Below are 13,246 nucleotides of genomic sequence, written 5' to 3'. Positions count from 1 at the left end.
GGAAGGTCACAGCAGGAGCTTTTCAAACGCGTTTCCAATCATTTTTACAAGAAGTGTAGCTCATACGATGGTATAAATGTATTATTTGCGATACTTTATAAATATGAAACTCTAAAGATTTGAGTTCATGCAAATTGTGAAACAAGAATCTAAATATTTGTGTCACAATGATTTCTATAAAAGCATGTTGTTTATGGGATAATGTAACAAATCTTTTGTGGGCCTATTAATGATCAATGGTAATTGAAGAGGAAGCTGAACCCAGGCTCTGGACATTTCATGACAAGCGACAGCGCAGACATCTACTAATGAGAGAACATGTTTTATCATCATAAACACTGTGATATGAATATCGTTAAAGTGTCACTTCAGTAATGTTTTTAATAGATGACTTTAAAACACTAAACTCTAATTTCTGGTTTATTTTAAGTTACAGAATATAACATGTGGTAAGACGACGAGTTTTACTTCTCACTGTCCGTGTTATGTGTATCTATTTATCATGTATGCTACTTTGCTCTGTGGACTGTAAAATGTTTCATTGTGTCATGAAATAACCAACTTTCCCGTCTGCATCTTTTACTGTTTTTCTGCTTTTGTTCACACCAAGTTTGACAAACCCACAGACATCCAGAGTTAACTCGCTAACAATGTGGAGCAGTCTCAGTGTATTTAGCTGCTTTTCCCTAAACACAACCAACTGAGAGAAACGCTTGTAGTCCTCACTTTGGTCATTTGAACGCTGAAGGAGATTGTTCCATAGACACCTTATACTAGTGTTTCCTGCACTTAATCCATCACTACTATGTTCTATTTAAATTCAGATTCCTTTTATAGTTTGCAGTGAAATTTCTTAAACCGCTGCTTATGTGACAGAAGTACACGTCACTCTTTACTAACACATTTGTAGATAAGTTATTGCTGAACCACACAGCCAGCAGGCTCACCACTCTTTAGGTTTTTGAGGTTTGTGTGTAATGGTTTTAGTCTATCAACCTTATCCTTTTCTCCCCAGTATCACAACAGTATGACTCCAAAGTACGGATCAGTAAACAACCAATGATTCTAAAGCCAGAACAGAAAGATACAGTTGGAAGATGCATGATTGCGTTTTTATGAAGCGTAGTAAAACTGCCCCTCTTCTTCTTCTGTGTTGTGTGTTGTTCTTGTGTGTGTGTGTGTGTGTGTGTGTGGCCTTAGAAGTCAAATAATACATTAGCCACACTTAAAAAACAAAAAACATTTGAATTTCATTTAGAACTGAGATTCTAAGTTGTAAGCAGAAATCTTGTGCTCAGCCACAAACATGTTTCCCACTTTCACAATGCTGAGGTGTCAAATCCACAACCCCCAACAAATGGTTTGTTACACAGCCTCACACACAGTAGATTTTTAAAGTTTTTGGGACAATGGTTTAGCCACAGATGTAACTTCTACTGTTGATAAGATCACTCCACTGTTTATTTCTTAAAAATTAAGCATCTTTATTAAGCTCTTATTTATACATGTCTACACAATAATAGACACTGTGTGCTCTGTGACATTATAGTCTTCTACTGCTGCTTCCATTGGTTGCATTTTAAACTCCCAACCTTTCAGGTTGTTATGAACGACTTATATTTCTAACATTTTGTGATATAAAAGTGAACCATGTGGGTTTTTTTAATTTCTGTGTGATGGAATGACTTAAGACACGAGTTATTTAAACAATTCTAATGACAGTGGTGATGGCCATAGTACTTGTGTGGGCCAATATGTTAAGGATAATGTTTATCAATGTAAAATTGCAAAGAACCTATGATAGATTATAACATTTTGTAAACAGTTACCTCAGAACCTGTACTGTCAGCCCTATGTATGTAAGGTGAAACTTTCCACAGTACTTACACTTAAGTAACTAAACACATAAAGTCACCCTTTACCATAATCCACTGCTCCTTGAAAAAGTAGCACAAACAGACAACTGACTCAGCAATGATGAGTAGAGCTACCGAGGCCAAGACTCAGCAGAAGAAAATTAAAAGTTTTGGTTTTTGCGGCTCGAAAAATTAAAGAAGTATGTTTAATAATTCAACAAGACCTACACTTCAACACCGTACATTCAATTTTGGATCAGACTAACATCGATGTGTTCAATAGTTTTTATCCGTTCAAAAAGCCATTTTACGGCTTTAATGTTTCCAGCTGATAAGGAGAATGAGTGCATTTCATCAATGGGCGTCCAAAGGCTTTAAACATCCGCTTTGTCTGTAAAGACAGTATCAAACTACAGAGCATTGTTTTTACTAAAATTCAACATTTTCAGATGAAATTTGGCTGCTTTTTCACTGTAACACCCCCTCAATGCCATTTTTAGGATATTCTCGGTGATCCCATTTTTATCATATTTATGCTTTTGGGACTGAGGGTATCTAATACGTACGTCGTCACAGTGTATTGTACTACCAACTGTGAGGGCTCTGCTTATGCTTTGAGCAGACTGTTTTTATTTGTCTCCTGAGTGTGTGTTTTTCAAACGAGATCCTCCTCCTCAGTTTGATTTGTTACCACAAACTTTGTGTAAAGTTCACAACAGAGGTAAAGAGATTTAAACACCCAGTTTGAGGAGGCAGGGTTGGACCAGCTGCGCAGGGCAAGTGAACAGAGAGTGTCAGGGGAGATGTGCAACAGAAGCAGAGGGAACATTTTACAAGATGATAAATGCCACATTTAGGTGATAAGGATTTGTTGACAGATTAAAAGACACGGCAGTCAGAGTTCAACAACATTACAGTTTGATTAAATAAAAAGTTTTAAACTACACAAGGTTCATTTTCTCCTCTGATAGTAATCATATTAAACATGTCAAGAAAGAAAGAGTACAAAGAAAAATAGTAAAGGTGTGTCTAATTCAACTCTTCCTGTGAACCTTATATGGTGACCTTATATGGCGATGGCCAGAGGGGCGATGGCGCGATATGGCAGCCTAGCCTCTGTCAGTCTGCCCCAGGGCAGCTGTGGCTACAACAGTAGCTTGCCGCCACCTGTGTGTGAATGTGAGACTGAATGAATAGTGGCATTGTAAAGCAATTTGGGTGCCTTGAAAAGCGCTATATGAAACCCAATCCATTATTATTATTATATCATCCTTAATATGTTCGGTGTTACAAACTTGAAGAATCAGAGAAAAGATCATCAGACATTAATCTAATCAGTTTCAGCCTTCATTCATTCATATTGAAAAGTTGGAAATCTTCCCTGCTAGACCAAAGTGTAGCGTTTAACACCGTTGGCCATAACATTTTATTACAGCTATTATTAAATGGAGAGGCCTCTTCACACACTGAGGTTAATTATGAAGCTCCACAGGCTTCTGTGCAAAGACCAGTTCTGTTTACATTATACGTGCTTTAGAAGACATAGCGTACATTTTCACTGCTACGCATATGATACCCACTTTTATTGGTTAAACTGCCGGGATGTCTTAGACACATAATGAGCTTTAATTTTCTGCTTTTAGTTCAGATAAAACTGAGGTTATCGTAACGGGGCGTAAAAATCTTAGAAACACTGTCTAACAAAATCCTTACTCTGGACGGCATTGCCTTGAGTAGTCTGTTGTAGTCATTTGGCGCATTATAAGTAAAACTGAAACATACAATCCATAGCACACATCAACATTTATTATATACAAAATAAAAATGCTTTTTACAGAAAGCATTGTAACTTCATATTTATCAACGATTACGCGGTACATGTTTTAAAAATGCACTAAATGTTGATACATTGTTTGGTAAAATGCAGGTTACACGTTTTAAGAAAGAAAATCAGTCTTTCAGAGAAAACATTAGCAGCCTCCTTTGTAACACTCTGCGACCAGCCGTAGCTGTCTGATTTTCACCATGTCCAACCCCACAGATTGGTGTATGCCTCGGCTATGGCGTCAAAGACTTTCCTTTCCGATTTCAGTTCGTGCAAGAGAGTTTCCGCCACCATGTGGACTTTGACGTCATCCATTTTGATGTTGCGAGCAATCAGAAGCCGTTGAATAGATGGAATGAAACGTGGGGTGAGGAGTCTTTTTCTGATGCTGTGATAATTTTCAGCGTAAAAGTCATCCTCCAAGACTTGCACACACTCGTGTTGTTTCTGGCGGGGGTGATCGGACTTACAGCCGTTGCATTCGTCAGTGAGGTACCTGTTGATTACTAGGTTGACTAGATGACACACCGCGGTTTTCATGGTATCGATGAAAAAAGAAGATGCCCAACCGTCAAGCTCGTCGGCTTGCTGCTGCTGCTGCTGCTTCTCCAAGGGGCGATAGTAACCGGGCGTGTCGGGTACTATTGTGCCCTCGGCCGCAGAACTTTCCTCCTCCTCAGTGTGGCGCAGGGCTGTAGAGGCCATACTTCTGGTTTTTGAGCTAAAAAAAGGTTTGAAGGAATGAGACGGCGGTCTTCTTTTTAAAATAACAGGAGGGGGCGTGATCTGGAAGTGGGTTGATCTTAAAGGTTGTGGGTAGGAGTGGCAACAATTTTCAAAAACCGTAGAGTTGGCCAACGTGTCTCTCTAGCAGTTGCAACTTTGGAAAAGAGCGGTAATTTTCATCTGTTGGGCTTGAAATTCTCCATGAAAATGGCATCTTCCAGCCCTTCTGTTCAATCAACCATCAAAGTGGCTGAACCTGGTACATACTTGGTACTTGGTACTATCAGTGATGCTGGGCATTCTTTACTCTCTGAAGAGCCATCCACGAGCCCTGCATTTGAAGATTGGAGTGAAGACGCACCGTATTCACCAGTATCAGAGTGGAGCCCACCCCCTTCACCACCACAACTGTGGACTATGGACACTGACAATGAGGAAGATTTTTTGTATTTCGGCGACTCTCCCGACATTGATGAGGTAGACTGGGCATGGCCACCCTTCCAAGGTCCTGAGAGATTACCGGAACCGCTATGGGATAATGATGAGGACTTACCCTATGTACCCGCGTAATCGTTGATAAAATATGAAGTTACAATGCTTTTCTGTAAAAAGCATTTTTATTTTTGTATATAAATAAATGTTGATGTTGTGCTATGGGATTGTATGTTTCAGTTTTACTTATAATGCGCCAAATGACTACAACAGACTACTCAAGGCAATGCCGTCCAGAGTAAGGATTTTGTTAGACAGTGTTTCTAAGATTTTTACGCCCCGTTACGATAACCTCAGTTTTATCTGAACTTAGAAGCAGAAAATTAAAGCTCATTATGTGTCTAAGACATCCCGGCAGTTTAACCAATAAAAGTGGGTATCATATGCGTAGCAGTGAAAATGTACGCTATGTCTTCTAAAGCACGTATAATGTAAACAGAACTGGTCTTTGCACAGAAGCCTGTGGAGCTTCATAATTAACCTCAGTGTGTGAAGAGGACTCTCCATTTAATAATAGCTGTAATAAAATGTTATGGCCAACGGTGTTAAATGCTACACTTTGGTCTAGCAGGGAAGATTTCCAACTTTTCAATATGAATGAATGAAGGCTGAAAACTGATTAGATTAATGTCTGATGATCTTTTCTCTGATTCTTCAAGTTTGTAACACCGAACATATTAAGGGATGATAATAATAATAATAATAATGGATTGGGTTTCATATAGCGCTTTTCAAGGCACCCAAATTGCTTTACAATGCCACTATTCATTCACTCTCACATTCACACACAGGTGGCGGCAAGCTACTGTTGTAGCCACAGATGCCCTGGGGAGGCTGACAGAGGCTAGGCTGCCATATCGCGCCATCGGCCCCTCTGGCCATCGCCATATAAGGTTCACCATATAAGGTTCACAGGAAGAGTTGAATTAGACACACCTTTACTATTTTTCTTTGTACTCTTTCTTTCTTGACATGTTTAATATGATTACTATCAGAGGAGAAAATGAACCTTGTGTAGTTTAAAACTTTTTATTTAATCAAACTGTAATGTTGTTGAACTCTGACTGCCGTGTCTTTTAATCTTGTCAACAAATCCTTAATCACCTAAATGTGGCATTTATCATCTTGTAAAATGTTCCCTCTGCTTCTGTTGCACATCTCCCCTGACACTCTCTGTTTCACTTGCCCTGCGCAGCTGGTCCAACCCCTGCCTCCTCAAACTGGGGTGTTTAAATCTCTTTACCTCTGTTGTGAACTTTACACAAAGTTTGTGGTAACAAAATCAAACTGAGGAGGAGGATCTCGTTTGAAAAACACACACTCAGGAGACAAAATAAAAAACAGTCTGCTCAAAGCATAAGCAGAGCCCTCACAGTTGTAGTACAATACACTGTGACGACGTACGTATTAGATACCCTCAGTCCCAAAAGCATAAATATGATAAAAATGGATCACCGAGAATATCCTAAAAATGGCATTGAGGGGTGTTACAGTGAAAAAAGCAGCCAAATTTTCATCTGAAAATGTTGAATTTTAGTAAAAACAATGCTCTGTAGTTTGATACTGTCTTTACAGACAAAGCGGATGTTTAAAGCCTTTGGACGCCCATTTGATGAAATGCACTCATTCTCCTTATCAGCTGGAAACATTAAAGCCGTAAAATGGCTTTTTTGAACGGATAAAAACTATTGAACAACATCGATGTTAGTCTGATCCAAAATTTGAATGTACGTGTGTTGAAAGTGTAGGTCTTGTTGAATTATTAAACATACTTTCTTTAATTTTTCGAGCCGTAAAAACCAAAACTTTTAATTTTCATCCGCTTGAGTCTCGGCCTCAGGGTAGCTCTACTCATCATTGCTGAGTCAGTTGTCTGTTTGTGCTACTTTTTTCAAGGAGCAGTGGATTATTGGTAAAGGGTGACTTTATGTGTTTAGTTACTTAAGTGTAAGTACTGTGGACAGTTTCACCTTACATACATAGGGCTGACAGTACAGGTTCTGAGGTAACTGTTTACAAAAATGTTATAATCTATTCAAAGGTTCTTTGCAATTTTACATTGATAAACATTATCCTTAACATATTTGGCCCACACTAAGTACTATGGCCATCACACTTTCATTTAGAATTGTTTAAATAACTCGTGTCTTAAGTCATTCCATCACACAGAAAATTAAAAAACCCACATGGTTCACTTTTATATCACAAAATGTTAGAAATATAAGTCGTTCATAACAACCTGAAAGGTTGGGAGTTTAAAATGCAAACCAATGGAAGCAGCAGTAGAAGACTATAATGTCACAGAGCACACAGTGTCTATTATTGTGTAGACATGTATAAATAAGAGCTTAATAAAGATGCTTAATTTCTTAAGAAATAAACAGGTGGAGTGATCTTTATCAACAGTAGAAGTTACATCTGTGGCTAAACCATTGTCCCCAAAAACTTTAAAAATCTACTGTGTGTGAGGCTGTGTAAGTAAAGCTTTCCCTTCACCCCCGCGTGTAACAAACCATTTGTTGGGGGTTGTGGATTTGACACCTCAGCATTGTGAAAGTGGGGAAACATGTTTGTGGCTGAGCACAAGATTTCTGCTTACAACTTAGAATCTCAGTTCTAAATGAAATTCAAATGTTTTTGTTTTTTTAAGTGTGGCTAATGTATTATTTGACTTCTAAGGCGCACACACACACACACACACACACACACACAAGAACAACAACAACAACACAGAGAAGAAGAAGAGGGGCCAGTTTTACTACGCTTCATAAAAACGCAATCATGCATCTTCCAACTGTATCTTTCTGTTCTGGCTTTAGAATCATTGATTGTTTACTGATCCGTACTTTGGAGTCATACTGTTGTGATACTGGGGAGAAAAGGATAAGGTTTGATAGACTAAAACCATTACACACAAACCTTCAAAAACCTAAAGAGTGTGTGAGCCTGCTGGCTGTGTGGTTCAGCAATAACTTATCTACAAATGTGTTAGTAAAGAGTGACGTGTACTTCTGTCACATTAAGCAGCGGTTTAAGAAATTTCACTGCAAACTATAAAAGGAATCTGAATTTAAATAGAACATAGTAGTGATGGATTAAGTGCAGGAAACACTAGTATAAGGTGTCTATGTAGCAAATCTCCTTCAGCGTTCAAATGACCAAAGTGAGGACTACAAGCGTTTCTCTCAGTTGGTTGTGTTTAGGGAAAAAGCAGCTAAATACGCTGAGACTGCTCCACATTGTTAGCGAGTTAACTCTGGATGTCTGTGGGTTTGTCAAACTTGGTGTGAACAAAAGCAGAAAAACAGTAAAAGATTCAGACGGCGAAAGTTTGGTTTATTTTATGAACACAATGAAACATTTTACAGTCCACAGAGCAAAGTAGCATACATGATAAATAGATACACATAACACAACCTGTGAGAAGTAAAACTCGTCGTCTTACAACATGTTATATTCTGTAAGCTTAAAATAAAGCCCCAGAAATTAGAGTTTAGTGTTTTAAAGACATCTATTAAAACATTACTGAAGTGACACTTTAACGATGCTTCATATCACCGTGTTTATGATGATAAAACATGTTCTCTCATTAGCAGATGTCTGCGCTGTCACTTGTCATGAAGATGTCCGGAGCCTGGGTTCAAGCTTCCTCTTCAATCACCATTGATCATTAATAGGGCCCGCAAAAGATTTGTTACATTATCCCCATAAACAACATGCTTTTATAGAAATCATTGTGACACAAAATATTTAGATTCTTGTTTCACAATTTGCATGAACTCAAAATCTTTAGAGTTTCATATTTATAAAGTATCACAAATAATACATTTATACCATCGTATGAGCTACACTTCTTGTAAAAAATGATTGGAAACGCGTTTGAAAAGCTCCTGCTGTGTCCTTCCTTCTGTGAGGGCACACACACACACACACACACACACACAGAGAGAGAGAGAGAGAGAGAGGGGGAGATCATTAATACAAAGGATTGGAGCCGGTTTTGGATTTTCACTTGTTGTTGGCTTTAATATGAACAGTCACATAAAATTCATTCCGATTTTTTGCCTTTGCTTCAATTAGGATGTTTCTTTAAATCTACAACGCCTTCCTTTTCAAAAAGTTTACTGACATAGTAAAGAAGTAGCTAGGGAACTCAGTGAGTATGAGCAACAATAGCTTAAGGACACTATGTCCAATAAAGAGAAATTCATCATCTGCAGTTCGTGAAAAAGCGCAATATTAAAAACAATTCAGCAGAGCCTCAGAGTGCGGATACAAACTGTTTTCAGCTGTAGAGGTAGAGGTACACTTTATGCACTTATCAACATACAGTTTAGAGGCTTGCATTAGAGTGTTTTGGTGCTTGAGCCTCTTTTATTTAGCACGTCTATACCATTGTGAATGTAGCTATATAAATAAATACGCTCAAGAGTCTATCGTATGTTTGTCATGCAACTAAAAATTCGAAAATATATTTTTAAATCAGTAACTTTGCAAATTTAGAGGATTTGTTTTCGGACAACATATGTGTCACATTTTAAACAGTGTTTGTATAATCAGCACTGACATACAGACATTTATGCGCTGGGTATAACAGACATGCTTACCGTGTGAAAGGCCCCACCGATGTCTTGGAGCAGAGAAACACGCTGTATTGTTGCTTTTCTCCATTGTATAAGCAAAGTCGACCGCAAATGACTAAGGTGTCGGTGTTGACATGTCTTTTTATTTCATTCACACAGACAATGAATACTGAACAACATACATTAAACCAGGTGTCTCCCAGCCCAGTAGTTACCAATCATGCGAAGCATGGCTGGTTTAACACGACGGGCATAACGACTTGCTTCTAGCAGCTGTGCAATATTGTCGTTAATTGCGCATACTATATGTTGTGATGATCTCAGTTCAGTCATGGTGTGTTCTGCAATTCTGCTGAATTGTGTTTTAGTCCCATCGACTGTGTACGAGCGTACAAACAGGCGAATGGCAGGGATGAATCGGAATGTCTTGAGCCTCAGCATCACATCGTCGTAGTAGGTGTCAAAGTAATACTCGGGCAGTTCGAGCAAACAACTGTGTTGCACCTGACTGGGTTGAGCTGTTCGACACCCGCATGTTTCCTGTAGAAAGGCGTTTAATGCCAACATCACCAGGTGATGGGTTGCAAGCTTGATGTCGATAATGGTTTCCTCACACAGACCCGATCCTGTAGGATCCTGCAGCAGCTGAGGAGAGGGGGGAGGATGTGGTGGGGTCTGGATTAGCAGCGCAGGCGGTGGGGAGTCTGAGAGGTCCCACGCTTGCATGTCTCGCTCTGAAAATGGGAACAATAAAAAAGATTTTATATTTTGTTGCATAGACACACACATTTATGCCACTGTATAAAAACCATATCCTTAAACCATGTAGTGCGGCTCTTCTATGCTCAGAGGGTAAGGATTTAACCTCCAGTTTTCAACCCCTCTGGCAGCTATAAAACTTTCCCTGTCATCACATACACTGAGAAAAATAAAGTCATCGGTGCTACGGTTGAAACGATCAGCCTCGCACTGTAAAGCTCAGGGCCTGTTGGACTGTTCCACTGGGAAACATACAGCATCTCTGGGATGACTACATTGTCCAAGACAGCGCAAACATGACTTGTGACTCCCCCCCCCCAAACACTCCCTCACCACAATCTACGCGAAGTATAACTGCTCCGCTGTTATATTTAACGGTATACACATACCTATTACTGCCTTGCTATTCTAACTTAAATTTAGACCCATCTACGACGTTTTTACAGCGTTGCTTTTTACAATGAGGGGCATCGGGTACATATACCTGTACACGTACCTAGAGCTTCTGTGGCTTGGGCGATGTTCTGGCTGTTCGTCATGGTTGATGCCGACGTCATCCTGCACTCCTTAGTTAGAGGTGTTGTTTGCCCTATATAGCTTTGTGATCCTGTAGAAAGAATGAGAAATACACATTTAAATGTTACTATGTGTGAAACAGGTAAGATTGCTTCTAAACAATGAGGCACAATCTGTTTTGTGTGAGAAGAAGAAATACAAACCTTGTGTAAGTGCCGCGTGGGGTGTCCCAGTGTACCAAGTTCCTAAAAATCAGGCTTTTGTTTAGAAGAGAAAACAGTTTGAATATTTTTTGATATGCAATTGTATAAATTTAAGAATCCGTTAATAGTCTTGTTTTACCTACCATATATGCTGTCCATGTTAAAAAGAACGCTCTTAGGGTTGTTGTCCTTGCTGGTGAACGAAGTGTTATGCTCTCAATGACCGATGTAAAGTAGTGAGGAAAAATACAGGGTGTTTGATTAGGGCGTTTTTTTATATAGGTGTGGGGCTTGTTTCCAGCTGGCCTCTGAGATGCAGAGATAAAGGTGTAAACAAAAGGCGATGCCTGTTTGGAGGATGGTCAGTAGAAAGTGTAATGGTATGATAAAAGGTGAAAAAGCTATGGTGGCTCCGATGGACCTGGCATAAGATAAAGGAGACTGTTTGTATTGAAAACTATGGCAGTACAATTGAGATGCTCTTGATAAGGATGACCTCTTCTGCTGACTGTAGGGGGTCTAACTGTAACCCCCCCCCCTCTGTCTAAATGTTGCAGAATTAAGAATCCCTGTTTATTTCTAAAGGAATGCCTGCTGTTTGTGGTATTCTGTTTGAAACTATCAACCTCTGAAAAAAAGCTATAGGTATATTACTACTGATGAACATGTGTGTGTAACAGAACACGAAACAGTTATAGTTGAACCAGGATTAACTTCTCACTGGTTTTTCTGGAGAAGCTGAGCATGACAAACACAAAGGAGATTATACTTGATACTTAGAAAGCAATGTGTTTGTCACATTTCAGTGATCTATAGTGGGACTCCAAACCTTTCATCAGAATAAATACACAGCTGTTGTTAAATGTATGTGTCTCATGTCCTTTCTCGGCATAGAAACAGAAGGGTCCATTGTCAAAGGGCTTGATGTCATCAATCTCCAGTGAGCAGTTTCCCTCGTTTAGATTTCCTAACATTTTGGTTCGGCCCTTAAAATGGTCAATTACATAGCTTTGGCCATTATGGAATACAATGTATCCACTTTTTTTGGACCAGATGCTACGGGTCATCGGTTCATTCTCTTTGTACTGGAAACTGCAGGGAATCACCACACAGGAGCGAGTCAAGGCACTAAATCTTAAAGGGACGTCGGCAGGCAAAGCAGAGGTTGCTGTAATGGGAAAAAAAAAGCTAATGTTAGACGCTGGTTAGTCCTCTTGAGATGTGACATGAAAACAAAAAGAGTTTGAGAGTGCTGAGAAGTGCACTTACTGTAATTTTCAAATGGATCTCTCTCATATGCTGGGAAAATGATAACAACTAATTAATAACACTTCAACATCTGGAGGAGTATTTTTGTGTTTTTGGACAGTTAAATTAAAGTAGGTCTTATATGTAAGGTTAAAGCCATAAGCCTATTGGTTCAGATTTATAAAAACAGTTATAAGAGTTGAAAAGTGTTATAAAATTTGTTGGTCCCTGGACAATAATGGAGACAATCTTTTAAATCTAGATGGAGGCACGTTTTATACTTTTCTTTCTAGTTTTCTCTTTACAAATGTTTTGTGGCACTTTTCATCCATCCAGCAATCCTTCAGTTTTCTTCTGCTGATCCAATTTACACTTGAGGAGGTATTGCAGCCTGTCTCTGATGTCATAGGGTGAAAAGTGGGATACACCTTGGACTAGTTGCCCATCTATTACAGGTCTGGCACTTTAATGCACATGTAAAATGTCTTTCTGGATACATTATCTAAAAGTTTTGTATTTCTCCCTCTTTTCCCTTCTCAGTGACTTCCAGCTTATGACTCAGCTATATGTTCATATACAGTACCTAAATCAAACACGCTAGCTTTAACTCTAGTCAAGCTAATGGCTTCCTCTAGTTTCTTGTATTTGTGCTAACCTGAGCTAATTGGCGGCTGGCTTTATTGTTTTATTTATTTATTTTTTACCAATCTAACAAAATCAGTTTTCCAACAGAAAGCTAACAGGTATATTTTGTAAAGTATCAAACGATCAGGAGGGCGACATGTAGGAACTCACGTTTTACAGTAAGAGTTGCAGACGTTGAGAACTCTCCACTAATAAACTGAGCAGTGCAAGTCAAAAGTTTACCATTATCACTTAGGGAGGGAATAAAAGTCAGATTTGACACTATAGTGTATGTATTGTTGGGAGTCTGTTTGGTGTTTAATGAACTTTGCATGTTGTTGTAGTTCCAGATGACACTTGGTGTGTTTTTCCTGCACTTAAAGATAACAGAGCAAGTGACATTCTTCGCCATGT

The 13,246-nt window shown here is 39.0% G+C and overlaps 1 protein-coding gene across 2 annotated transcripts; it reads right to left on the bottom strand.

The window, feature by feature from the left end:
- Window positions 1–9,605: 9,605 nt before the first annotated feature.
- Window positions 9,606–11,451, bottom strand: LOC112848150 (uncharacterized). Of its 2 annotated transcripts, none has more exons than XM_025911313.1 (4): window positions 11,104–11,451; window positions 10,961–11,014; window positions 10,738–10,848; window positions 9,606–10,216 (listed from the first exon to the last, which is right to left on the bottom strand). In XM_025911313.1, exons 3-4 carry the CDS (start codon window positions 10,796–10,798, stop codon window positions 9,666–9,668), a joined length of 612 nt encoding a protein of 203 aa, XP_025767098.1. In that variant the 5' UTR covers window positions 10,799–10,848; window positions 10,961–11,014; window positions 11,104–11,451; the 3' UTR covers window positions 9,606–9,665. The 2 variants fall into 2 exon arrangements, with proteins under 2 accessions (XP_025767098.1, XP_025767097.1); XM_025911312.1 differs by having other exon boundaries at window positions 10,961–11,002.
- Between the last annotated feature and the right edge of the window lie 1,795 nt (window positions 11,452–13,246).

Source organism: Oreochromis niloticus, linkage group LG11 (assembly GCF_001858045.2).
Source record: "Oreochromis niloticus isolate F11D_XX linkage group LG11, O_niloticus_UMD_NMBU, whole genome shotgun sequence".
Taxonomy (NCBI): domain Eukaryota; kingdom Metazoa; phylum Chordata; class Actinopteri; order Cichliformes; family Cichlidae; genus Oreochromis; species Oreochromis niloticus.
The sequence above is the reverse complement of the archived record's forward strand: the minus strand, read 5'-3'. Positions and strand labels throughout refer to the sequence as shown.

Excerpts from the sequence above, each read along its gene's own strand:
- LOC112848150 (XM_025911312.1), bottom strand. Across the intron at positions 10,849-10,960 it reads CCACGCGGCACTTACACAAG|GATCACAAAGCTATATAGGG; the intron begins GTTTGTATTTCT and ends TTCTTTCTACAG. Across the intron at positions 10,217-10,737 it reads CCAAGCCACAGAAGCTCTAG|AGCGAGACATGCAAGCGTGG; the intron begins GTACGTGTACAG and ends TCCCATTTTCAG.